The sequence below is a fragment of the Tripterygium wilfordii genome, chromosome 5 (genome assembly GCF_013401445.1).
Source record: "Tripterygium wilfordii isolate XIE 37 chromosome 5, ASM1340144v1, whole genome shotgun sequence".
NCBI classification, from domain to species: Eukaryota; Viridiplantae; Streptophyta; class Magnoliopsida; order Celastrales; family Celastraceae; genus Tripterygium; species Tripterygium wilfordii.
The window spans coordinates 11,754,360-11,766,914 of NC_052236.1; the positions used below are offsets into that span (position 1 = coordinate 11,754,360).

The 12,555-nt window shown below is 37.3% G+C and overlaps 2 protein-coding genes across 3 annotated transcripts; one reads left to right on the forward strand and one right to left on the reverse strand.

Annotated features, from left to right (window-relative positions):
- The first annotated feature begins 2,698 nt into the window (after positions 1-2,698).
- LOC119998948 (transcriptional regulator ATRX-like) lies at positions 2,699-4,076 on the forward strand. The gene has a single exon (XM_038846429.1). It carries the CDS (start codon positions 2,925-2,927, stop codon positions 3,879-3,881), a length of 957 nt encoding a protein of 318 aa, XP_038702357.1. The 5' UTR covers positions 2,699-2,924; the 3' UTR covers positions 3,882-4,076.
- A 5,942-nt stretch (positions 4,077-10,018) lies between these two features.
- On the reverse strand, positions 10,019-12,528 carry LOC119999030 (DNA-binding protein S1FA-like). 2 transcript variants are annotated; one of them, XR_005468333.1, is made up of 3 exons: positions 12,398-12,528; positions 10,440-10,805; positions 10,019-10,323 (listed from the first exon to the last, which is right to left on the reverse strand). XR_005468333.1 is itself a non-coding variant. In XM_038846522.1 (2 exons), exons 1-2 carry the CDS (start codon positions 12,425-12,427, stop codon positions 10,605-10,607), a joined length of 231 nt encoding a protein of 76 aa, XP_038702450.1. In that variant the 5' UTR covers positions 12,428-12,528; the 3' UTR covers positions 10,033-10,604. The 2 variants fall into 2 exon arrangements, 1 of the variants encoding a protein (XP_038702450.1); XM_038846522.1 differs by having other exon boundaries at positions 10,033-10,805.
- Positions 12,529-12,555: the final 27 nt, after the last annotated feature.

A 12,555-nucleotide genomic window follows, 5' to 3' on the forward strand; every position in this document is an offset into this window, starting at 1 on the left:
TTGATGGCTTGGTTATTTTATAGAATTGATGGTTTGATACTTCGTTTATGTAGGAGAGACAATTGAAGAGGATGTTTTACCATAATCAGAGTGGTGTAAATGTTTATATGTTGCCTAAAAGGCCTCGTGGTAGTTTCATTGTGGAAGCTTGTTATTTTTCTTTTGGTGCAAATGGATGTCACTTAGATACAAGTCATGATCGCGTTTGTGGTACAGGCTACAATATTCATTTCTTGGATTTAACTTTAGAATAGGAAACACTATTAGGAATGGCTATCAGTGTAGCAAGTGCAAATGGTATGTCTAACAAGATTTATGTGTTTGGACTCGGATATGGTTTTAAGTTGGAAATTTTATTTTATGTTTGGAAGCAAAAATGGACATCGGCAATTATGAAAATTGGTTACGCTTTTCTTATAAGTTGTAGTTTATTACTTTATTACATGTAAAGAGAGACGCAGGATAGATGTCTTGACCGGCAAGGTTCGATTCATAGACCTTGCGTGCATCAGATTGGGCGACGAGACATAGGCGAGGTTTGTTATGACCAAGACAAAAACGACGCCGTTAAATTGAGAGACAGGCTCGACATCTCTGTGCTTCTTAAGCCCACAGCAGGAAGCCCAATCAGCCCAGTAAGAACAGGCCCGGGATATGATCCAAATTAATTACCTTCCAAACAGACAACAACAGACAGTCTTAACCCACCTTCCCATTATTTGGTAGTGTCACGATTTTCTACTTATGCTAAGAATTAACGGGCAAATTCACTATCTCAACCAAGGAAACGACTCGTTGTTCTATGTTTATATGCCTAGTGTTTAGAGCCGAATACTCTTCCAACAAGTGATTCCGGACCTTAGTCAAACTCTGTCTTGAGTGCCAGAAAGAAAGCCCGAAAGCTCAGTTGACTCTTTTTCCCTATTTTTTGGGGAAATCCATTAGTTATTGTCCACTCCTTGTGGAAATACTGTGCGATGTTGGTTGCTTGTGCAGAGACAGATTAGAGGCTTGTGGAGCCCTGCCTGGGGTGTTGCAGGATACCCCTTTCCTCGTCTTCTGAAAATGCATAGATTACATAAGCTTTTACCTTTGGTTTCTTTATGGGAAGTGGAACATGGAGGGTCGCCAAAATGACCCAAAGTGCCGAGGTCAGGTCAACAAGTCCCCAGAGTTCTTAATTCTCTAATGTGCCTTCTTCTGCTGACCTATTAGCAGGGGAGGACTTACTATTGGCCCACGGTGGAGTCAAGCGCACCTAAAAAGTTTCAGTTCATCATGTTTCAGTTTCACTCGACATGTCCTTTCTGCTGAACCATTAGCAGGGGCGGACTTACCATTGGCCCACGGCGAACACACCTAAGAAGGTTGTAACCCTAAAACAAGGCAAACGAGTGCCTTGATCTTCTCTCCTATGTTCATCGCGTTTCAGTTTTAGTTGTTGTCGGCGTAACAATTTCACAAAGCGACAAATAGGAGGTGGTGGTGAGCCAAACTGTCAATTGTCAAAATATTACAAATCAACTTTCAATTATTAGTTATCGTTATTTTATAAACTTTTGATTTTTAGTGTTTTTTTTAATCTTTATGAAGACATAATTAATAAATAATTAAATAAAAATTTTGAGACGCTATCCTCAGACTCAAATGTGAAATTTAATAACTGTCATTCAAACAATAGGGGTAGCAAAAAATCGATTACGGATTGGTTAACATCACGTGCTTACTAAATATTTACATTTACGAACACTGACCCGAATTAAATTTCAAACGTACTTAATTGACCAAATCCATATTAGTTTAAATTCAGACAAGTAAACCGGTCAATAACCTAATCCAGGTTAGGATCTGGACAAGTAAATCAGGCAAGATTTATGTGTTTGGACCCGATTTTAAACCGAACAAAATATTTTTGTTTGAACCCAAATTTCAGACATATTACTTATGTTCAAATTTTGTTTTATTCGGGTCAAACAAATTCGATCATCCAGACAGGACAAAGGTTTTTCACCCCTAGTCTACACTGCGTTAGCTAACCATATTGGGTCAGCTTATAAGTGTAAATGCATTTTATTTTTCCTTTTTTCAGCAAGCAATTATGCTTATTGTTTGTATTTGAGAGATAAATTATCGTACTAGAAATGGTGGTAAGATCATTAACCGATCTAAAAAGGTAAATGAACCAAACTTACCTGATTCAGTAAAAGAATCAGGCTTGTTAGGTACTCATGTCCACTCTAAATCATATCCAACGGATCTGCAGTTCACCACCCAATCATGGATAAATTGAGTAATTAACATTAATAGAAAATTTTATCAAGATCCAACGGTTGCCAGCGCATAAAATCCAGTTTCCAGATGCATCAGAGTCATAATATTATGATAACCCTCTAATATCAGATTGATTAAACTAATAGGAGTACCCTATAATATCAGATTGATTAACTAATACGATTTCATATCAATCATGTGGGCCATGTGAAACTCACGATTCACATGGATCAATGTGTTCATCTCAACATTTGTTATACCCAGGTGTTTTTTTGTCATAACTATCTCAAGTGCTGAGATAGACGCATACGATTTCATATAGATTGTGTAACTATCCCAAATGTTGAAATGGACGCATACGATTTTATATATATCATATGAAGTCTATCTCAATATTTAGGATAGCCGGGATAAAAAACGCACCAAAATCCTTAACATTTTCCATATAAAATCTTTCACAGAGAGATTCACCAATCCGTGCAAGGATCAAATAAATATTCAGAAAACACAGCAGCCTGAGCCTCTAACTCTAACTAAGTGGCCACCATATCTTCTTCTCCCATATCTCTGCCCAACAAACTCCCCAATCGGACGACTAACGCACTTCTCTTCCTTCTCAGTAAACTAAAAATATAGATTGAAGAGAACAAAATATGAGGCTGGCCATACAGAGTCCGGGTCGGGCCGAGAAGTTCCCCCCGCCATTGATGAGGTTCTTGAGAACCAATGTTGGGAGCAGAAGCAGAGGACGGTCACGTTCAAGCCCAATGTTTGTTTTTCGGAAGAAGACCACCGCTATTGAGACCCAAGAGCCCTCATCTCCGAAGGTCACTTGCATGGGTCAAGTTCGGGTCAGGCGGTCCAAACAATCCGGTACCAAATCTACTCGACCTAGCCGGACCCAAACTCCGGGTCGACGCCGTTGCGGATGGATCCGGCACTCGCTGTCTTGCTTCCATTTCAAGAAATTCGAAATGCCCAAGTCGATGAGAACCGTTTGGCGCAAGTGGGTACTCTTCTTTCATGTGGATTTCAAGGGAAGAAGAAGCAAAACTAGAGAAGATTCTCCGAAATTTGGGAATAAGAGTGAAGATCTAGAGGAAGAAGACGACGAAGAAGAATATGAACGAGAAGATATAAAGGAAGCTAGTAGAATATATCCATCGACTTCAATTTCTTCACCGCCAAAGAACGCTTTCTTGTTGACTAGAAGCCGATCTGCACCGTACAGGTCCTCATCGTTAGCGAGTAGCTTTTGGAGCTCAGAAACGGAGCAGCAGAAACAAGAACAACAGGATGAGAACAGAGAAGATGAGAATCCCACGTCAAATACAGAGTCCATCAGCGAAGATTCGGGTCCAAAGTCGAGAACGGGTCTGGAAATGAACCCAAAGATCATAACTTTCACAGACGTCGATGTTTCGGAATCAGAATCAATTAGAGAAAGATTTTCTAGTGATGCGAGAATCGAAGAAGTGAAAACAATGGAGGAGGTCGAGACTGCGCGGCGTTCGATACTAACACGGTGTAAATCAGAACCGGCAAGAATTGCAGCGGCTCTATATCCAGAGTTGAGCTTCTGGAAGAAAAGAAGGTTGGGTTTCACGTGACTGATTTAATTCTTTAATTTATTTTTTTTTACTTCATTGAATTTTATATATATATATATATATATATATATATATATATATATATGTATTAATAATTACAACAGTGTAGGAGAGAATCTCTATAGGCAGCTGTATTTATTAACTTTTTTTTTGTAAACATGCTTGGATTTGATTAAGGGTGGAAAAAAATCGGTTTCGGGTCGAATAATATACGTGTTTACGAAATATATACATATCCGAGTTGTCTAACCCGGATTGAATTTCGAGCATACTTAATTACCAATTTTGAATTGATTTAAATCCGGACAAATAAAATCCGACAAAGCCTAATCCGGAGATTTCTATGTTTAGACCCAGATTCAATTTTAAATTAGACCAAATTTTTGTATTTATACTCGAATTGTGTTTTTAGACTCAAATTTCAGACATATTATTAATTCTAAACTTGATTTAATCCGAGTCAGATAAATTCGATCATCCGGATGACACTGAAATTTTGCCATCCCTAGATTTGATGAAACTTTTGGTGTATTTTGTTGTTTCTAATTTAAACCTTCTTTGGATACTCTGACCAACCTTTTTAAATTTTGTAGAGTACTTAATGTTTATATTTGACGGTTTAAATTTTTATGTTTTTTGAATGTAATATTTGTTTGAGAAAAAAAAAAGGTAGACTTTTAAACTTGATGACCCATCCATCCTTAATAATGCATGTGTAGTATTAATAAGCATAGTGTTTTCTGAATTGAAGATATAAAGTGTTCCTTTGGAGATAAAATTAAAGACAGAATAATCAATAATGTGTAGATAATTATAGTATGATTAGCATTAGCATATATCCACGAGAATCCACTTCAATGCTCTTCACAATAGGATCAATTCCCCAATTAGAAACTACATTAGGGTTTTTTATAATTTTTCAAAACATTGTTGTTAGCAGTCACACATGTACAATCCACTTTCAAGTTAAACTTTCTCCCTCCTTCACCACTTGTTAAGAATCAGAAATGGATTCCCTAACCCGACATTGACTATTATTGTAAGATATTGTCCGTTTTCTTAAGTTCAAGTCGAACTCATGACAGGGTTTACAGGGCCTTTTAGAGAATGCGTATTGCTAAGTTAAAGGAAAACTTTAGGCTTATAACACATCCATTACCACTTGTTAAGAAACAACAATGAACTCCCCTAAGCCGAACCTTGACTATTATTATAAGATATTATTCGCTTTTTCAAGCCCAAACTGAACCCATCACAGGGTTTATATGGCTTCAAAGAACGCGTTTTACTAAGTTGAAGCATATGAGGCTTAATTTTCTCAACAATTAAGAGACCAAGGAGGATCATTAGTAATTAATTGATTTGATAAGCCGATAGTTATATACGCAATTATTATGTGGTATATCTAATGTAGTTGGAGTGTATGTTTATACCATTAATTTGAAATATATGGGATCCAAAACAGTGGATCTCATTTATCATTTCATTCATCTACACCATTAAAAAGCAACCCGTATTTTACACCCTTATATTAGATCCCTAGATTCTTATGTGTGTGTATATATATATATAGAGAGAGAGAGAGGGGGGGGCACTTGTTGTTGTGTGGAGTTTAATATAGACTTGTGTTTTGTTTCACATCAAACTGGTAAAAGGTCTTTTCAGTTGTGGGCCAAACACTCCCCTGCTTACAGTACTGATACTCAAACACTTTCGTTGTTTAATGATTAGTAATTATCACAGGAGCAAGGTGGAAAATGTGAAATTTCAAGAGTTGAAAGTGTGAAGGAATCTCCCACACAGGCACAGGCACAGGCACAGGCACAGGCAGTCAGTCTGCTTTTTGACTTTTGTGTTCTTTTTTTATAATCCAAATCCATCTAGTGATCAGTGGGGGAGGGACTCTGATGTTTTGCTTGTCAAAAGAAAAATGGAGTATTGGATTGAAACTAAAGTATTTATTAATATGAAAGTTCGCAACTTCAACTTTTAAGTCCAGCAATTTCAATCCAAATGCTTGTGAGAGACTTTGTAGAGTTAACTCTTCTTTGTAGACTTCGGTCTCATTCTCCCTACATGGATTTCTGATTGGTCTTACCCACCTCTAGCGTGGAGCGAGTTAAATTGACGGTTTGAGTTTAGAGCTGGCTCAAAACTGTCGGTGAACAGGTTGAAAGAATGTTGATCTTGTAAAGTAAAAAAACATGAACCAAAACCATGGAAGGAGTAGCAGATTTATCAGAGATCTTCCTGGGCCAAAAAAGCTGGCTCTATGCACATGCTAGACCAGTCCAGGCCAGGCTATCCAAGTCCAAGGTTTTATCTCACAATTCACACAGTATTGTCTGTCCCATCAAATCAGACCAGTGGATCTCCTTCTCATTAACGAATTAGGACCAACTGGATAATTGACCACCCGGCCACCATGTTCCCTTCCTTTATGGAGAACTCCGAATTTGATCAAACAACTATTAACAGTAAAATTGATTTGAAATATATATTTTTTTGTTTTAACTATCTCAAACGTTAAGATGGACGCATATGATTTCATATAGATCACGTGAAGGCATTTGGAGCCACGATTTCACATAAATCATGTGTATCAATTTTAGAATTTTGGGATAGGTGGGACAAAAAACACCGGGATCCATGACATTTCCGATATAATATACGAAATAGGGACCATTCTTCTGCCATTCCCATCTATTAGTAGCTTAGCTGTTGATGTTGGTCAAAACCAGACATACATATAAATGGTGTATCTACATTTCTCATCTTCTGATAACAACAATGCAGTGGCAAACTTAAACAATATTTATATTTATGAGGGTTATTCTTCAGTTGGTCATGAGATTGGATCTTAGAATCTGCATGGACTCACTGTATCTATTTCCTTAATATATTAATATCTAGCTGCTATGGGAAATTCAACATTTTCTACCTTTTTCTTTTGGGGTTTTTTTCTTTGTTCTTTTCTGCTTTGACCATTCTCCTTTGAAAGGAGAAGACTGAGGTTGATGGTTGATGAAACAAATGTTGAATTTTAACAATTATATATCTTAGGGCCTGTTTGGAGGCAATTAATGAGAGCCTAGCTGTTTAGGATCACATTGATTAATATTAAGTCTTTATTGTAGCATGCATGACAAACAGAAAGAAACAGAGTTGGAAGGAGAGAGAGGGAATGAAAGTCCAGCCATGGAAGCTAAATGGGGGATGTCCCTAATCAAAATGGACATTGATAGTAAATCACACATGGACTTGTCTAGCTTGAAAATTAAAGAAAAGAAAAGAAACTTTATAATACCAAAATTACCCCTGCAATGAGGAGGAGATCGTGCTGGGAGCATCTCGGTCAACCAAGATGTCACCTCAGTCTAGACTCCTTGACACTGCCTAACAAACATAACATCGGGAACCCCAGGTGGCAAAGCACCTTGGGTTATTGAGGAGCACTCATCATTGAACATGAAGGAAATATATAAGAGATCTAAAGGGTCATAAATCTCTCCTGCAATTAAGGCAATCAATGGCGGACCTAGGAATTTAAATCACTGGGAGCACAAAAGTGGTGCGGGGGCAACGTCCCCTGAATTTTTTTTTTGGGGTTATTTATGTAATCGATTTACGAATATAGACCGTAAACAGAAAAACACATTATTAATAGTTCAAAAAAAGGGAGAATGGTCCCCAAAGACTCAAAATCAAGGAAAGGGGTTAGTGACATCATCGTCTGTTAAAGAATCGAAATTGCCCATAACTATATCGATTTTTCGAAATAGCCCATCGCATGGGCTTAGGGCTCTGTTAACTATTTGCCAACGTGGGAGAGGGACAGAGATGGGTTGAGAGATTGAGAGGATATGAGGGGCTTGAGCTTGGCAGGTGGGCTTGATAAATGACAAGATAAAATTATGGTCTAGGACTTATGAGTGTTGGGTTGGGTCAAAGTTAGTTAGTGGTCTGAGTGAGAATTAGTGGACTGGGGGCCTCATTTTTTTCATTAGAGGCCTTAGGGTCATTTTGTAATATACATATAGTGTAATTAGTGTATTCTTTTTGATTGGGGGTCGTGCCCCTAGTGCAATAAGGCTAGGTCTGCCTTTGAGGTCACTATTAGCTAAAGGGAGAGCTCTCTAAGTGCCGAACTATCTCAATAGCCTTATTTTCTATCGAGTTGACTTGAGCGTTCCTTATGCATATACAGAGCAACTATATCCTGATATCCTGTTTGACCACTTGATACGTCAACAAAACCTAACAATCGAATAACCGAGCAATGGAGGAGTCAGTCCGATTTTGCTCGTCATCAAAACTCAAAACCCTAGAGAAACAAATTTATAAATATAATAAAAGCCTGAAGAAATTAATTTAGGTATATATATATATATATATATATAATATAATATGGTTTAATTGGTATGGTTGCACCATTAATGCTCCAACCCAACACATCTACATCTATGCCTTCCAACTTATTGCTGTGTCGACCGTGACGGTTTCAATTACCAAAAGTTTAACTATGTAAAGTACCTAAACTGCCCCCGATCTGCTGTGCTTCTTCCGCGACTCCCATGCCTCTATGTCTATATATACATTCATTCACACATATAATGTGTCCTGTATATATATACTATATATACAGCTGCTTGTGAGAATTAATCTCTATTTTGCAACTCCCATGGAGCTCAAATCCATCTTTCTCTTGTTTCTCCTACTCACCATACCTTGCATCGCAAGAGGTTTGTGCATTTTGTGGGTCATAATGTTGTATTTTTGTGCAATTTTTAGCTGATTTGGGTTTATATATATGTATATGTATATGTATATGTATAGGTGGATCGGATCATGGGTTGGATTCTGAAGAAATATATGAGATTGATTACAGAGGACCAGAGACTCATTCAGCAATTCCTCCACCGGTTCATCGTTCTCATGGCAATAATCAACCTTTGATTCATGGACAAACCGATGCAGCACGTCCTGTCTACTCCAAGACTAGTCTCAGAGGTGCCAAAACTATAACAAATTTTGTAAGATCCCTTGATTTTTATAAGCTTTATTTCATATTTCAATGTTAATACATTAAAAAAAACGCACACGAATATATATATATCTACACACATGAATATGTGGCCAGTGGTAGAGTTGCGTACATCATATATGTACTTGGTCCTGCCGACTACTGAAATCTTGTGTACAGTGGTAGAGTTGCATACATCATATCTGTACTTGATCCCGCCCACTGCAGAAGTCTTGTGCATAGGAGTTGTTTACCGGCTGACGATTTGTTCATTGGGGGTTTTGCAGGGCAAGAAAGTTCATGGATGAGCAAGTTTTTGGTGGCTACGACCTGCGAGAGGAGTAATTAATTGGTTTTTGCTGTTTTGGGTGAGATTACAGTTTAGTTCATCTAAATTAGGTCTAAGAAGAACTTAATATACATGAAAATTTGTAGTCTTGTATCATCGGAGAGCCATGTATGATCAAAACATTTTGTGTACATGCATGTGTTTAATTAAATTCCTTTTGAGATCTAGATTTCTTCTACTACATCCTTTTCATTTTGTTTTTGAGGTGGTATGATTTATTAATCGTACTTTTAGATTTTCTTTATGAAATGTAATTACTAAGCTTATATCATCAATGAAATATACATGGCCATTTATGTTGGACAACAACAAAAGTTCCTGTTTTTTTTTAGTACAAAAGGTGGGGATGGATGATCAGTATAACAATCTATCTAGGGATATCTAGGGCTGATCATGAAAGTACCCACCCGCTATAAAATGTCCGGTTTGAGTGATTAGGAAAATACTCACCGACTACAGAATGTCCAGTTTGGGTCATAATTACCGAAAAAGCTATTTATCCCAGCAACTGGAATCCCAGTGATCCCACCCATCACTTGCACTTTTAATCTCTTTCATAGACCTCAGTAACTGAGATCACTGAGATCCTAGTTACTGGGACGAGTAGCAGCAAGGCTGTTTTCCGTTGCAGAAAAGAGACCCCTTTCCCCCCATTTCGAAAGACCACATGTACCATGCCACAAAGATTTTTCAACTTTATGCAAGAATATGTGCCAGGCCTTTTTTGGTGAACCAAACGCGGCCTTTCAGGGAAAGATAGTTAACTGAATGAATGATGCTACAGGCAATCTAGTAATCATACGATTAATAGATGATATACAGATCATCAGTTTTCCTATTAAATACATATTAAGCAGAATCTAACTTTCAAATGGATAATCCAAATTGGGTAGCTCAGTGACCAAGTAACCATTGTACAAATAGATACAACCTGCAATAGAACTAAACGACCTTGCCGCGCGGTATTTCCGCTCCTGCAAAACATGGCATCATCCACTGATATCTTCCATGGTTGAGTTACTAAATCAGCAAGCAGTAGAAAATGTTGATTCATTTGGTTGCTTCCCCATCTGTTTGAATTTTCAAACACCCGACTTTAGATGTTTAGGGAAGCAATCAAATGAGGCAGCATTCTTAAAGATGAGCTGACAATATGCAAATGTCGAGAAACAAACTGGCATTATACCTTCTGCCTTAGTATGGGATTTCACTTCTACTTGTGAGACTAATGTTCTAGCCAGTACAAACTCAACAGTCAACATCAGAGACAACAAGGGCGATTCTATAGATTTCAAACACGGACATAAATTTTTGGCAGAACAGTTTAACAGTGAAAACAAGGACTGTATTTCTACTCCCCTGGTGCTGATACACCTTGCTTCAGTTTCTCCTTCTTCATCTTCTTCTTAGAGATTGGCTTCTTCTTTCTTGGAGGTAGGATCTTCTGCGCTTGCAAGTACAAGACATAATTCCCCACAAAGAACGCAAGTAGAAGCCCCCCAACAACTAGCAACACAATCAATCCCGGGTTGAAGCCTTTGGTTTCAGCAGTCTGGATGACATTTGCATATTATTAAAAGAAGTAAACACAATTTGATAACATTAGCTTCAACAAAATAATATGACTATAGTCCTTTCAACTTTTAAGTACAAGATTCCGGCCACAAACATTCAGTAATAACAGAATAAGGTTATTGATCTTAATATACAACATTAAGCAGCTATAAAAGGAAAGAGATCACCCTGACAAGGCAGAATGCAATGGACAGAGAATGCAAAGATATAGACAGAAGTGACACCAGCTGAATGATAGGCTTAACTTCATTTAAACGAACTTGTCAAGGCATCTTGCCAGCAGTGAAGGTCATGATGGGCAAGTGATCATTTTATCTTACAAGAGTCGATGATCCAATCATCTAATGACCTCTTTGTAATTTAGCATATTCACAGAAAATGTGTAATCAATATTCGCATTTAAACAAACTATTACCATGCGACCCTAAGTTTTACCAAGTGAATGGCTCTATCACTATGACTATCTTGGAAAATTTACATTGCCCAAAAATATATGTATATACACACATAACAATTGATGCAGAATGCATTTAACGTTATAAACATTCAAAGCAGTGACCAAAAATTATACCGACATGATTACATGGTTACACCTCAACTCACTCTGTACTTAACCTCTTTCTTACTATAACAAAACCTAAGGCACAAATGAAACTACTATGTACAATCCAATGCTGATTACCAACCCAAACTGAATTGGAAAACTTGACCAGAAAATTGTGCTAAATAGCTAATACTATTGCTGGTTCCATCAAAATATGGTAAGATAAGATATCATAAATCCAGCAAAACATTGTGTTACATGCCTAAATTAAAAACACATGATGTATTCGCTGATATCTAAAACTTTTGGTTAATGACAAAGTAAAGAACTTAACATTCATCAATGGAGCAAAACAAACATCCCCACATCTATTCCTAGAGTCTAACATCATTACATTACAAAAGGTAATCCAGTTTCGTATGTGAAAATTACGTCAAGCCAACTGTAAAATAACCTACAAACAATTAGAGACACCATCTTTTCACAGCAAAAAAAAAGTTCTTATAGGAACTAAAGCCACTTAAATTTTCCTCCGCATGTCATGGAAAAAAAATCACCATCCCTACCAATACCATATCAACAACGACATTGTGATTTGAGTAACATGTCATTGATGAAAAATAGGTTCAAAATCCAAACAATTCTCTAAGCTGAAACATGTCTAAACTTTCTCAGAAAACAAATTTTCTCAGCAACCAATCGTAAGGTAATATTCACATTCCACAAAAGGATAGCACGTAAATCTTGCAATCAAGATACAATCTCTTCCATACATGAACAAACCATCCACAATTATCACGTTCCATTACAAAAATGACAAAATAAACCATTCAAATAGTGAATCCTCCAATCACAGTAGAAATTACTACGATATCATAGCGGACAGAGACCGTTGAACTCCAGATCTTAGTATGGAAAACCAAAATCCGATTCGGATTGACACAGATCTCCAAAATCAACAGAAAAAAAGAGAGAGACGTAGAAGATAATAAATTATGTAAAGAGAATCTGAATGAAGGAGGAACCTTATCGGAGAACTCGAAATCGTCGCTCATATGTTCGACTCTGAGAGATCAACTCAGGCCACTCTACACGGAAGATTCCAGTCGATAGAAAACGTTACCTACTAGACTAGTAGTCTGGGAGACTGAATTGGGCCTTGTATAAGCCCATGTAAAGTAGG

Coding starts and splice junctions, on each gene's coding strand:
- LOC119999030 (XM_038846522.1), bottom strand. CDS start 12,427: ATGAGCGACGATTTCGAGTTCTCCGATAAG. Junction 10,806..12,397: donor ATTTCGAGTTCTCCGATAAG/GTTCCTCCTTCA, acceptor AATGTCATCCAG/ACTGCTGAAACCAAAGGCTT.
- LOC119998948 (XM_038846429.1), top strand. CDS start 2,925: ATGAGGCTGGCCATACAGAGTCCGGGTCGGGCCGAGAAGTTCCCCCCG.